General features: G+C 35.8%; 1 protein-coding gene across 3 annotated transcripts in view; it reads left to right on the top strand.

The window, feature by feature from the left end:
• The window catches only part of HGFAC (HGF activator), a 58,694-nt gene extending 44,237 nt beyond the window's left edge, over positions 1-14,457 (top strand). For all 3 annotated transcript variants that reach the window (XM_061584594.1, XM_061584593.1, XM_061584595.1), the window contains 2 exons: positions 9,290-9,438; positions 14,183-14,457. In XM_061584594.1, coding sequence (XP_061440578.1) covers positions 9,290-9,438; positions 14,183-14,359 — 326 coding nt within the window. In that variant the 3' untranslated portion in view covers positions 14,360-14,457. The remainder of the gene's footprint in view (positions 1-9,289; positions 9,439-14,182) is intronic.
• Positions 14,458-15,582: the final 1,125 nt, after the last annotated feature.

Below are 15,582 nucleotides of genomic sequence, written 5' to 3'. Positions count from 1 at the left end.
TATTTCCTTCCATACCTCCTGCTTCTGTTGGGTTCCCATTAGCTCCCTCACCCCTCTCCTTTCTGATCTGAACCAATTAGCAATACTTCTTGTGCTGGGAGGGGAAGAAGCTGGGAGTTGTAAACAAAAAAGGGCACACCTACAAGTATGGATGAGGTAATAGTTTTACTGTAGCACAAAGAAAGTACAAAGCAGTCAGGTTTGGACTACCAGCAGACAATTCCAATAAGGCAAATGTGGATTTTTAGTATGGTCTGGATGAGCCCTAAGTTAGTCATGTTCATTAATTTTAACGAGTCTGCTCTGAGTTAGACTAAAGTTGGATACTGTTGGAAGTGGGACAAGAGCAACTCCTGTTTTGTTCTTTTGTTTATGTTCCAGAAGGGAGACAGAGTCAGGGTCCTCCAGATGGCTAGGCTTGACTACCTTTACCTGTGATCCTCTGACTGACTTCCTTCTGTCGTTAGACTGATATGCTTAGGGAAGCTAATCTGCTCCTCCTCCTTCTGCCCTTTCCTTCTTCTCTTCTTCGACTGTCCGAGAGAGAGGAGACACCTTTGCCTCTGCTCTCTGCCTCCTGAGCCATGAGGGCAACTCCTAAACCTGGGTGTTGCGCCTCCAACTTAGTTAGTTAGAACTAGGTATGCCTTTCCAATCTACCATGTATTTCTATAAATAAAGTAGCTTTTCTTATTTTACTAAATCTTAAGACTCAGTGATCTCAATGCAGGGTAAAAGCCGCCACTTAGGTAAACTGGCACACATGCATCTCAGACCGTTGACAATCTCTTCTAATATCTATACAAATTTACATAACAAAGGGCTATGGTGGCCCAGTAAGCTAAGTTGAATTGCAAGTTTTGCCTAAAAGCTAAAAAGGCTAAATACTGTGTGTGATTTACAAAGAGATCGAAAAAGGAGACTAGGCTAGAGAAAGAAAAGCAGAACAAAAGATAGGAAAGCCATGCCTGGAGAATCAACACTTAAGAAAAGCATCCCAAGGTTGGAGAAGGACAATTATGCGGTTTGGAGTCTTTGAATGACTGCACTCCTGGAAGGAAAAGATCTGTATGAAAATCCTGACCGATCCTGAACTCTTGGCAGAGAATGAAACTGCTACAGCATCCTGGAGACATAAGCATGCAAAAGTGAAATCTCTTATTTCTGCATTATCAGATGAAACACTAAATATTTGCATAGGATGTAAGAATGTGAAAGAAATGTGGCAGAAGCTAGAAGAAATATATGACAGAAAGTCTAAAAATCATGTAATGTACCTTTACGAGGAATTGTTTGCTCTGAGAGAGGCAGACAGTCTCAATACACATCTAGAAAGGTTCACAGAACTGCTCTGAGAACTGGAGAGATTGGGAAGAAAAACTGATGATGAGATGGACAAAGCATTACTCCTGAGCTCTCTCCACGAGCGTCATAAATTAACTGCTTATGTGCTACAACAGACAGACCAGAATATGAATCAGATTATATCATATTTGAAGGACCAGGATTTTAAAGAGAGACAGGAAGAAACTCTGTCTGAGAAGGCAAATCTTACTATGGGCAGGGAAAACAAACAAACAAAGAATAGAGACATGAGTCATTGTCGAAATCCACAGGAGGGCACAGAACACAGAAGGAAGCTCTGTTTTAAGTGGAAATCTCCAAATCATCTTCAAAGAGATTGCAATAGATGTCAGACAGGAGCAAAGCCTGACTTTAAACAAAGACAGTCTGAAAAGGCAAAAACAAAGGCTTCTAGTTACCATGTATCTGATGAAGGGAAAGATGATTATAAAAACAGATTTTTAATTGATTCAGGCTGTACAGGCCACCTAATAAAATATAAAAAATTCTTTAAGTATTTTTAAAACTATACACAGGAAGTATAGTTCCTGATTCCTTTGACAGATTATTCGTTCCTTGTTGGAAGATGCACAGTTACCACAAAAGTACTAGGGAGAAGCTGTGGTTACTGCCACCTATCTGCAGACCCAACTTCCTGCATCTGCAACCAACAAACCACCATTTGAACTATGGCATGATAGGACACCAAGAGTGTCTCACCTTTGTGTATTCAAGTGCAAGGCCTTTGTGCACATCCCAAAACAAAAGAGATCAAAACTTGACAACACTGCTAGGGAAGTAATATTCATTGGATATTCTTCAATGCAGAAGGGATATCGAGTAATAGATCCCAAAACTGGCCAAGATGGAGTATACAGAGCTGTCCACTTTGATGAAGGAAAGTGCGCACACCGACCAGAAGAGGTGCCACACAAAACAGATGACAGCAAAATGGAAAAAGTAGCCAAGTTATTCTTCCACCACAGAAGATATGACAATAATACACCAGCAGAGGAAGGCGAGGAGTCTGAGCTAGAAGTGGCAACAGAGCCAGAAGGGGCAGCCGAAGCACCAGCACCAAGACGCTCTGAATGCACCAACAAAGGTGTACCACCAGAGACACTTGCTTACCTCCAGAGCCAGAGACCTGGAAAGAGATTGAAGCCTTACCCAAAGCTGAAGCTGAGAGGTGGAGGCAGCCAGCCAAGGAAGAGCTGGAAGCTCTACACAAAAGTAAAACTTGGACACTGACCAAGTTTCCTCAAGAAAGGAAAGCTGTAGGCTACAAGAGAAAATTCAAGAAAAAGCTAGATGCTAAAGGAAACGTTGAGAGATACAAGACAAGCCATCAGAAAATGTCTGTATATCGATGCTTCCCGGAAGGAGTGCTGGCTGGTGGTTGTCTCTGAGGGAGCTCTGCCTCAGAGGAAGCTTTTTTCAGGTTAAAAGCCAGCCAAGAGGAATCTTGGACTGGCTTAAATGTTCTCCAAGGTATAGGAGAACCGATCAGATTTTCCACAAGACTTCGTTGAGCTGTCGGCGGCTGGATTTGATCAGGAAATCCCTGAGATAAGAAGGCATGCCGATCGGCTGAAGACGGAGTCAGGATTTCCACGCAAGCTGTACTGGAAAAAAGCGAAGCGTTTTTTTTTTTCTTCTTAAAAAAAAAACGTTCTTAACCAGCGAGCCTACTTCTGTCTAAATCTTATCATTCGGCTTAAATTACTACAATAAAAGGGATTTGTTTACAAATCAGCAACTGAGAAACCTGGGTGAGTCATACTTTTTCTCTTTTAAACATAATTAAGGAAGAAAGAAAATGTAAACAACTTATATACTTTTTTTACGACAAAAAGCTGGCCTGAATTTGGAGTTTTAAAGTTTAAAAACGGATGAGAGGTAATTATTATATTTTGGACTATTTTTCTCTTTGGACTATTTCTTTTTGGACGAATCTGCTGTGCGTATATGTTACTAATTGCTTGGTGTTGGGAACCAGAATTGTTTTGCATTCTTGGATGTAGATAAGAACTGTGCTGTGCTGGCTGGATTTCAATAACAGGCCTGGAATATTAACTTTTTTGTTGGTGGAGGGGAAAAAAAAGAAATAGACTGCCTCTAGGTTTTGGAATAGTGATTAATATCAGAAATTAAAGGCTTCTCTTGAAAATGACAACTAAAAAAGCAACTAAGGCCCGGGAGCGAAGAGGTTCTACTGATCCACAGGAAGGGGCTACACCCCCAGATATGTTTCAAATAATAATGGAAGGGATTAATGATATAAAACAGGATATGAAAACTGAATTGACAGATATAAAAAAATATATTAAAACACAAGTGGATGAGATTAAAGGGACAATTGGGCAAATAAAGGAGGATGCAAAAAACACTAAAGAAAAGGTACAAATCTTGGAGAATAGAATAGATATATTAAATCTGGAATTAGAAAAAAACTTGGACTATATGGCTGTGACTGAAATGAGAAATAAAGAACATTGTTTGAGATTCCGTGCAATTCCTGAGGAAACAGGTGAAGACATCAGAGATAAAATTGTTAATGCTCTAGTAAAATTTCTGGATTTGAATGAAGATCGGATGGAATTTGAAATAGACAAAGTGTATAGAATTAATTCCAGATATGCAACAATGAATAAAATTCCAAGAGATGTGCTTGTTCATTTTATAAAGAAGACGACCAGAGATATGGTATTACAGCAACACTTTAAAAATACCTTTAAAATTGATGGTAAGGAAATACTGGTGATGAAAGAAATTCCTATTAGACTTTTACGTAAGAGAAAAGAATATGCTTTCCTTACAGAAAAACTTAAGCAACGCAAAATTCAATTTAGATGGGATGTTTCAGAAGGAGTGATCTTTACATTCAGACAACAGAAATATAGATTGAATACTATAGATGGATTACAAATATCTAACTTGGAATATAAATGGAGCCAATACGGCGCAGAAGAGAAAGAAAGTGTTTCATTATTTGAAAAAATTAAAATTGGATATAATTTGTTTACAAGAAACTCATATTAAGAAGAAAGATTCCAAATATTTGATTTGTAAAAATTTGGGTGAAGAATTTATTTCGGCTGGACCAAAAAAAAAAAATGGAGTTGTTCTCTACATTAACCCACAATTGCTTCCTAAATTGGTATTACTGGATGATAGTGGTAGATTTGTGGGGGTCGAAATTACTCTACAGGGTACAAACATTTTGATAGTGGGTATCTATGCCCCCAATGAAGATAAAACAAGGTTTTACACAGGACTTATGGAAAAATTGTCAGAGTTTTCATATGACCATTGGTGCGTTATGGGTGATTGGAATGGGGTAATCTCACCAAAAATTGATAGGCTTTCTGAAAAAAATATCAAAGAGACACAAGGTAAATTACCGAAGATTTGCTTTGAACTGATGGAACATTTAGAATTGGTGGATACCTGGAGATATATAAATGATAATGCAAAGGAATTTACTTATTTTTCAGAAAGACACAAAACATTCTCGAGGATTGATATGATTTGGATGTCTAAAATTTTAGTGAAGGACACTTTTAAAATGGATATATTACCAAAAACTTTTTCGGATCATAACCCTGTGATATTAACTTTAAAAAAGAAAAATCTTGGATTTAGATGGAGACTAAATGAATCTTTATTGCAGAATGACAAAGTAGTACAAGAATGTAAGAAGAAATTAAAAGAGTTTTTTTAACATAATTTACATAAAGGAACAAGTGAAAATATCGTTTGGGATACAAGTACGGCATTTATGAGGGGATATCTTATTAAATGTAACTCTGAATTAAAAAAAAGAAACAACAGAAAATGCAATTAATTTTGGAAGAAATAAAACAAAAAGAGGAAGAATTGAAAAAGAATCCAACTAAAGTTTCTATTGTAAATCAAATCAAAATGTTACAGAAGCAAGTATCAATGCTGACAGTTAGAGAAATTGAAAGAAAACTAAATTTTGCTAAACAAAGGACTTTTGAATTTGCAAATAAACCTGGGAAATGGTTAGCATATAATTAAGAAAAGAACGTCAAAAAAATATCATTTTAAAGATACAAGAAGGAGATGAGATGTTGACAGATAATGTAAAAATTAAAAAGATTTTTCATCAATATTATTCAACATTGTACAAATGTCAGGAAATTCCATCTGAAAAAATAGAAGAGTATATATCTAAACAGAATTTGCCTAAAATTACAGACTTTCAGAGACAAGCTATTAATGGTCCTATTACGTCAAGAGAGATATCTGAAGCTATAAACAAAATTAAATTAGGAAAGGCACCGGGACCAGATGGGTTATCTGCAATGTATTATAAATGTTTGGAGGAAGAACTCTTACTACCTTTACAGTCTACAATGAATCTTATTCTGCAAGAGGGAAAGATACCGGATAGTTGGAAAAATGCTAATATAACATTAATACCTAAAGAGGAGCAAGATTTAACTAAAACAAAAAATTATCGACCAATATCTCTATTGAATAATGATTATAAAATTTTTACAATGATCTTGGCAGAAAGATTGAAAATAATATTGCAACAATTTATTCAGGAAGATCAATCAGGGTTTTTACCTAAAAGACAATTACGTGACAATGTCTTGAATGTCTTGGAATATTTAGAACAACGAAATGATAAACAAGCAGCTTTGATTTTTTTAGATGCTGAAAAAGCATTTGATAATTTGAATTGGAAATTTATGTTCCAGGTTTTGGAGCAAATGGATTTTGGAGACAATTTTATAAAATGGATTAGATCGATTTACACATCTCAGAAGGCTCAGATAATTGTTAACGGAGATTTAACGGATTCATGTGAAATACAAAAGGGTACAAGACAGGGATGTCCTTTATCTCCCCTTTTATTTATTCTGGTCTTAGAAGTGCTGCTTAGAGATATAAGGCAAGATAAAAGAATTTCGGGATTAAAGATAAAAAAAGAAGAATATAAATTGAGAGCATTTGCTGATGATTTGATAATTGTACTAGAAAACCCATTGGAAGGAATTAATGTATTGATGGATAAATTAAAAGAATTTGGACCGTTAGCAGGATTTAAGATCAACAATCAAAAAACAAAGATGTTGGTGAAAAATTTAACTTTAAGGGAACAGAAAGAGTTAATGGACAAGACAGATTTTACAATAGAGAAAAAGTTGAAATATTTAGGTATCATTATGACAAATAAAAACTCAAAGTTGTTTCATAATAATTATGAAAAATTATGGACAGAGATTAAGAAAGATTTGCTAAGATGGGATAAACTACAATTGTCATTAATGGGTAGAATATCTGTGATAAAAATGAATGTATTACCGAGAATGATGTTTTTGTTTCAAACAATACCTGTAATATCCTCTGATTTACCTTTTAAACAATGGCAAAAGATATCTCTAAATTTGTATGGCAAGGAAAAAAACCAAGAGTTAAATTTAAACTACTACAAGATGCCAAAGAAAGAGGAGGACTGGGATTACCAAATCTGAGACTTTATTTTGCTGCCTGCTGTTTAGTCTGGATAAAGGAATGGATTTTATTGAGGAATAAAAGACTATTGGATTTGGAGGGCCATAATTTGAAGTGGGGATGGCATGGATATCTATGGTATGACAAAGTAAAAGTAAATGTAGACTTTAACAATCATTTTATAAGACGTCCTCTGTTGAAAATATGGAATAGATATAAACCAAGGTTTTATTCGAAAATACCATTATGTGTCTCAAGTCAAGAAGCGTTTTATAGAAGAGAAATGGCTGGAAAAGAGAAATGGTTAACTTATCAAGAATTATTAGAAAATGTACATGGAGAATATACAATGAAAGAGAGAGAACAACTGGCAAAGGAAGGATATAGTTTTCAATGGTTTGCCTATTTACAATTGTTAGAAAGATATAAAATGGACAAGAAAATGTATGGGTTTGAAATAAGTAAATCTGATTTTGAAATAGGATTGTGTACAAATGATGAAAATATAATTGCGAAAATGTATAAACTCTTATTGAAAATGGATATGGAGGAAGAACAAGTAAAAGAGTGTATGGTAAAGTGGGCAAAAAATTTTGGTCATAACATACAAATGGATCAATGGGAAAATATGTGGAAAAAAGGTTTGAAATTTACACTATGCTATAATCTTAAAGAAAATTTTTATAAAATGATGTACCGTTGGTACATGACTCCAGAAAAGTTGTCAAAAATGTATAGTAATGTTTCTAATGTTTGTTGGAAATGTAAACAACAAGAAGGATCATTTTATCATATGTGGTGGTTATGTAAAAAGGCAAAATCATTTTGGGCACAGATAGGTAGGAAGATGCAAAAAATTCTAAAGATTAATATTCAGTCAAAACCAGAATTTTTTTTATTGGGTTTTATGGATAAACAAATAGAAAAGAAATATGGAAGAATAATATTATATATGATTACGGCAGCAAGATTATTATATGCACAAAAGTGGAAAATGGAATCAACACCAACAATGGAAGAATGGCTATTGAAATTAATGGATTTAGTAGAAATGGACAAATTGACATGTTTACTTAGAGAAAAATCGACAGATACATTTCTTAAGGAATGGAAGCCTCTCTTAGACTTTTTGTTGAAAGATCAAAATAAAATGATGACACTGGGATTTGACGATTAATTAAGACAGCCTACGGAGAAAAGGGACTCTGTATGTATACATTAAGGGACAGGTTTGATGTATATTATATACTTATAGCTGATCTGCAACAAATCGGAAGTCAACTATTTTATTTTCATTTTTTGTTGATGTATTGTTATGTTTTTTTGACTTTGTTTTGTTTGTTTTTGGAAAAATTTGAATAAAAATTATTAAAAAAAAGAAAGAAAATGTCTGTATATCAGTACTGTTACCAGGCCAGATGTGGTAGTAGTAGTGGGATACCTGTGCAGAAAAACCAAGATGGACTGGAAAGCAATCAAGAGAGTGGCGAGATATCTAAAGGCCACTACAACCATGAAACTGAAGCTACCAGCTACCCAAGACCCCAAACTACTGGGATATGCAAAGGCTACTTGAACTGTTTAAAGACTTAGGCATCTCTATACCTGGGCCTTTTGTGATGCATGAGGACAACCAAGGATGCATCAGACTGTGGGAGTCAGAAGGGGTGAGTTCACGAACCAAGCACATAGACGTGAAGCACTATTTCAATAGGATACCTACCGCAGAGGACTACTCAAGATGGAGTATTGTCCAACAGAAGACATGACTGCAGACGCTCTCATGAAGACGTTGGGCAAAGTCAAACATTGCAAGCTGTGAGACAAGATGAACCTCATGGGCTGAACCAAACACTCGTTGAGAAGGGGTGTTGGAAGTGGGGCAAGAGCAACTCCTGTTTTGTTCTTTTGTTTATGTTCCAGAAGGGAGACAGAGTTAGGGTCCTCCAGACGGCTAGGCTTGACTACCTTTACCTGTGATCCTCTGACTGACTTCCTTCCGTCGTTAGACTGATATGCTTAGGGAAGCTAATCTGCTCCTCCTCCTTCTGCCCTTTTCTTCTTCTCTTCTTCGACTGTCCGAGAGAGAGGAGACACCTTTGCCTCTGCTCTCTGCCTCCTGAGCCATGAGGGCAACTCCTAAACCTGGGTGTTGAGCCTCCAACTTAGTTAGTTAGAACTAGGTATGCCTTTCTTATCTACTATGTATTTCTATAAATAAAGTAGCTTTTCTTATTTTATTAAGTTTAAGTCTCAGTGATCTCAATGCAGGGTAAAAGCCTGCTACTTAAGTGAACGCACACACTGGCACATACACATCTCAGACCGTTGACAATCTCTTCTAATATCTATACAAATTTACATAACAGATACAACCCTCAGTGTAGTGCTTCAAATACTTTTTATGGTATATCTAGTTAGAATTAATTATTTTCTATGTGATCCTTTTCAACAGATTCATCCAGCTACTCTAGAGTATTACAAGAAACATCAATTCCAATCATCCCTGATTACAAATGTCGAAACTATGATGTTTATGGCGCTGACATTAGTGAAAATATGTTCTGTGCTGGTTACCTTGATGCCAAGTCAGATGCCTGCCAGGTAATATTATTGAATTTCTGCCTAAAACAGATGTATATGAGTGTCAGTGCATGTGAGTGAGTCTGCACAAAATCATACTATGATAGTAAAATGTTTTACCAGTGTTAACAATAATTATGTATGTAGTTTACTCTAAACTGATGTCATTTAGCTGTTCTCAAATTAGGGTTGGGTGAGCATTTTGATTCAGTTTGAATTTCAAGCTGAATCTATCAAATTTGCACTTTCTAAAACAATAAGAGAACCAAAACACAACCATCCTTCAAAATTCGCACATTTGAATATTGCAGTGAAGTTCACCAACCAAGCAATTTTACAAAAATGCATATAATGGGGGAAATTAGCATAAAAATGAATACATGAGTGAAAATAACATGCAAAAATGCATTATATGAGAAGAAATTTTAAATGCCATAATAATGCATGCTGGGAATGATGATATTTATGTAATGGAAATGCTATTATGCTGTGTCAAGTAAAGTAATGGCTATCTCCAAATGAATATATGGCTTAATGTTTGCTTAATGGCTGTTAGGTAGTGGCCACACACACCCCTTTGCTTGGATGGCAGAGGAAGAAAACAATTTTGCAGCTTGACAGTGAAGTGAAGTGAAGTGAAGTGAAGCAGTGAAGTGGGGCTGAGGACTTAAGGGCTTGTCCATGCCAGAGTTTACTGTGGATTTGAAGCTGTTTGCCCTTTTTCTTTTTCTGCATCATCCATATATAATTGTTCTCAATCAGCATCCATCTCACTATTTTCTAGCAGTAAATTCAGATTTCCCTATCCTCCACTCCACTTACTTCTCCACCACCTTTGCACATGCCATCTGGCAGAGTTTTTCCAAGTGGTGAATGGGCTTTTGTCATCTATCCAAGAAAGCATTACTGATTCACTAATAGGCAAAAAACCTTACGGTTTAAGAACATACCTATAGCCCACAGATATTTCTATCAAACTTTAAAAAGCAGGGAAGTTGGGCAGCTATAGTGAATGCACCACGGGAGTAGGAGACCTGACCTCTCTGAGATATTGGACTGCCCTACAAATTTGTCAAAAATGCAAACACAATTTGGCTTGGTCTTTCACAGTCTAATCCACTTGCTGTGTAGCTTGGAAGAATTTGGTAACATGTGCCTCTGAGCATATGATGAATGGTGGCAACACCTGCCATCTCCAAAAATGGAGAATTACATATTTTTAAGTTTGTCGGTGCTCTTCTTAATTTGCTTCTTTCCTGTGTTACTAATGTTTGTACAGAGAATCTGAACTAGAAAATTTTATTTCTCTCATTATTCATCCTACTAATCTGTGTCTAATTTATTTTTATTAATTTCAAAGCCTTTTCATTGGTCAGTGTCATATGGTGGTGAAGACAGCCTTTTGTGTTTCAAATTGGAGGTTATGTTCTATTTCTATTTTGGGTGCATTAACAGTTGAATCTGAAACTGCAGTTTGATGTAAAATCAGACTGATTACACTATGTTGCTACTTCAGCAATGACTCTAGCTGTTGGAAAAAAGAGGATGCATGTTTTCAGCCTGCTATGTTTAAACCACTTTATTTAAGGCAAGGTGTTCATGATCAATTAAAAACATAGAGCACACCTAGCATTTTGCTAGAATATATTTCACCTCCCACTGTTTTATCTTGTGCAAATTGAGACACTCCTGAGGTCCACTGGAGACTATTCTGCAGAAGTCAGTGCCATTATTCCACAATTATGTTTGGAGTTTTTTTAGTATAAATTTTGCAAAGAGTTGCTGTACTTCACATATTCACAGAAATAGAAACAAAAGAAAATGATTTCCTATAGGAAACGTCACTAAAATTGCAAAGGAAATCAGACATATTCAAAGTGACCATCTGAACTATATCAACTGTCTTAATAATGTTGCTTCCTCCCTGCTAAAACAAGATCAGCACACCACATGTCTTCTTTCTATTATTTGGGCTGATTACAGGTGTTGCCACCACTCACCATATGTTCAGAGGCAAATGTTACCAAATTCTTCCAAGCTACACAGCAAGTGGTTGGACTATGAAAGACCAACCCAAATTGTGTTTGCATTTTGACAACTTTGTAGGGCAGTCCAATATCTCAGAGAGGAGGTCAGGTCTCCTACTCCTGTGGTGCATTCACTATAGCTGCCCAATTTCCCTGCTTTTTAAAGTTTGATAGAAATATCTGTGGGCTATAGGTACCCAATTATCTGTCTTTTTCGCAGTCTATGGTATCCGCAAAGCTCTCCTCCAACACCACATTTCAAATGAGTTGATTTTCCTCTTATCCACTTTTTTCACTGTCCAACATACAGATCAGAAATACCATGATCTGAATGATCCTGACTTTAGTGTTCAGTGATATATCTTTGCATCTGAGGACCTTTTCTAGTTCTCTCACAGCTGCTCTCCCCAGTCCCAGCCTTCTTCTAATTTCTTGACTATTGTCTCCATTTTGATTAATGACTGTGCCAAGGTACTGATAATCCTTGACTATGGGGGAGTTAATTTCCATGTATTTGGGGCCTAAGCATTTATTTGAAAGGCCTAGAAGTGCACTGTTGATGCAGTTTATGCCACTGATAAAGAACATGAACACAGGACCACAGGCAGAGTTGTGCAGTGAGTGTCCCAACACCAAGTGCAAGATGGGGGAGGCACAGGATTGCTTGCTGCCAACTAAGTGTAGCGTAAAATTATTATTATAGCATGAATTCCACACATTCAAAGATAATTTTAATATTTATTTCATTATCAAAAAAATCAACATTCCTCACATGTGATTAATAAAATCATTATAAACAGTGAATAATAGTTTTATTAATCTCATGTGGGGTAATTTTGATTTTTTGATAATGAAATAAATATGAAGTATTATATTTGTTATAAAGTATTAAATTTGTTCAATTATTATTTGCAATCTCACGGCAGCTTTAAAAGAAATATGTGATACTCGTTTTGAAGTGATTTGACATGATGCTACTCAGCTAGCTGAACAAATGGAAATATCCATGAAATGAACAAAAGGGAACAAAAGGAGTACAAAAAACCTTGACGAGTCCCCTGATGATTTTAGTGTAACATCAGAACAGTCATTCAAGTTTCAGATCCATATTGTACTTGAGACGTCAATGAACCTAGATATTCTAGATATGAAAAATTAAACAAAATTACCACTTGTTTTGGATCAATTGCAAATATGAAAACTGCAGTGCTTAAAAAGTACACAGATGATCTCATTCTGAAATATAGCAAAGGTTTGGATCTGTATGAATTTTGCACTGAACTTCAAGGATGCCTACCCTAACATCAATGCTGCATTATGGAATTTCTTAACTTTGCCTGTGATCATTGCATCATGTGAAAGAAGCTTCAGCATATTAACATTAATTAAAAAGTACCTCAGATCTACAAAAGCATTTATCACATCTTGTGATCTTATCTATTGGAAACATAATTGCCAAAGAAATCAATTACAATGATATTGTAGATTATTTTGCTTCACTTAAACCACAAAAAAATACATTTAAAAATTTTAAGATTGCAGAATTACATATTAATCTGACATTTCTAACTTTGCTAATTTGATATATAGGTATATCTTTGCAAGCACAATCGATCAATATGACTGACAGCTGTACTTGTGTGTGAATAAAACTGTTGTTACTTAATAACAAGTTTGATCTGTAACCAAAGTCAGTTAAGACTTAAAATATAAGAGATTTGTATCTGCTTGTTTCTGTAAATCTAGAATTCTAACTGATGTCAAACAAAAGTTATGAATTTAATTGTGTATTTTAAGAGTTTATTGATATTATGATTTATTATGATTACCAATAACAACACGACTGTTCTGTAAATTACAGTTTTGGTTTGATTATTTATAGTTTACATAAATAATAGTAGGGGTGTGCACAATACATGGTTCACACCAGGCTAGGGATGGAAAGATATGTCAGGTTCAGTTTTCTCAGTTTATTATTTTTCCAATTTTAAATTCAGTTCTCTATATTTCTGCAGCAATTTGCAATTTTTTTTAAAAAAAATCCTAATGAAAATTCCTTGGTATTTTAATTTCTCCCAATAAATACATTTTTGTAGGGAGTTTTGACTAATGTACACATTTTTGCAAGCCAATCCTCATCATATTTTCACTCATATATTCATTTTTATGCACATTTTCCCCAACATATGCATTTTGTAACATTGGTTGGTTGGTGAATTGCATTCCAAAATTCAAATAAGTGTGAATTTCAAAGAATACTGGGTTTTGGTTCTCATTTTTTTCCCAAAAAGAGCTAATTTGATGCATTTGGCTTGAAATGCGAACTGAATCAAAATTCTCGTCCATCCCTACATCAGGCACAGTTATGGTTAGTTACAGCACTGAGCATGCTTGTCCCCTTTTTTCTTATTTACACGTTTCCACTGAATTATAAGGCTGTCTCCTAGTGCAATGTTGCTGAGCTTATAGCAAGCAAAATTATTTCTTATGAGCACAGAGATTGTCATTTGCAAAACTTATGATAAATCAACCAATTTTTCCAATCATAGAATAGCGCGTGACGCCCCAAAACCACCGTAAAAGCGGAACGAGCACCGTCTAATTGCGTCTAATTGAGACCACTGCATTAGCGAAGCGCCATAAAGCGAAGCGCTGTAAAGCGGGGCCCTACTGTACTAGAAACAGTAGTAAAATAATTTTGTTATTAAATTTGACTCTTTTTTTTATCTTTGAAACAGGGAGATTCTGGAGGTCCGTTGGTCTGTGAAAATAATGGCGTAACTTACCTGTATGGCATTATCAGCTGGGGTGAAGGCTGCAGCAAGGTTGGAAAGCCTGGTGTTTATACAAAACTGACAAAATATGTGGACTGGATAAATGAGAAGATAAACCCAACTCCGAAAGAGCAACTGTAGCTCCTTACAGTGACAATACATTTCACATTTTGTTAAAATTATGGATTGCCAAAATAATTGTTTATGATGCTAAATGTTGTAATTAACATTTACAGGCACTCTGTCTTATCTGTTTCTGTTGCGTCTTTCTGCCTACTTCACAATAATGGGTTTTTTTTCAGGGCAGGATTAAGATAGGCTGTGGCCCTTAGCCAGCCTCTCCCAACCAGTGGGCCTCCAGATGTTGCTGGACCACAACTCCCATCTTCCTGACCATTGGCAATGCTGGCTGAGGCTGATGGGAGTTGTGGTCCAGCAACATCTGGAGGCACACTGGTTGGGAAAGGCTGCCCTAAGCTATGCCAAATTTAAGGAGGCTCTTGGCATTAACCAAAATGTGTCTTATTCTAACAAAAAGCACAATGAAAATAGAAATAATAAACTTTTATATTAGCATATATGCAGTATATATACATATATCTTCACATAGTGTTTAGGCATCCTCACCTAACAATCTAACTGAAACATATACTGTATCTTGTAACCAATTAGGTAAAAGTGTGTACATGGAAGGGGGGTTGTATTTGGAGGCTCCTCATAACCTCAGACCCTGGCTTACTTAGTTTGTGTTTAAATTCAACACTGACTTGTTTACATGAACATTAGTAAATACTTATGCTACAAAACAAGAGCTGCATCTTCTCTTTTGGGACCCTCCCCTGAATCCAAGAGATATTCCACCCCATCCAAGGGATATTCCACCCCACATGATACTATTTCCCACTTGAATTGCCCAGTTCCTCAATGGCTTTTCTAAACCAGTTACCAATAATGAAGTAGGTTTTTCCTCATTAACATTCAGCCATGACCCAGGTTTGCTTTTTATGTGTACCAATAACTTTCCCTATCACTGGTGACTGAGGGAGTCACTGGGATATTTGATCTCATTAAGAATGAATTTTTGGGGTCTTATATTTAGTTACTTGTGTCATTTGTATACTGCCCCATAAGTAAAGTTCTCTGGGTAGCTTACAGCAAAACTTTACAATAAAAAATGGAACCATAAAATGTAGCATAAAACCAAATTACTGACAAAGATAAAATAAAAAACAAAAAAAGGATATCAAAACACTGAAGTTCAACAACCTCTCAAACCCTTAAAATCTTTTAAAAGCCTTGGAGAATAATGAAGTGTTTACCTGGTGCCAAAAAGGAATGCAGTTTGGGCTCCAGCCAGGCAAGCC

The sequence above is a fragment of the Rhineura floridana genome, chromosome 9, assembly GCF_030035675.1.
Source record: "Rhineura floridana isolate rRhiFlo1 chromosome 9, rRhiFlo1.hap2, whole genome shotgun sequence".
In the NCBI taxonomy this organism is placed as follows: domain Eukaryota; kingdom Metazoa; phylum Chordata; class Lepidosauria; order Squamata; family Rhineuridae; genus Rhineura; species Rhineura floridana.
This window is presented reverse-complemented; position numbering and strand designations above follow the sequence as displayed.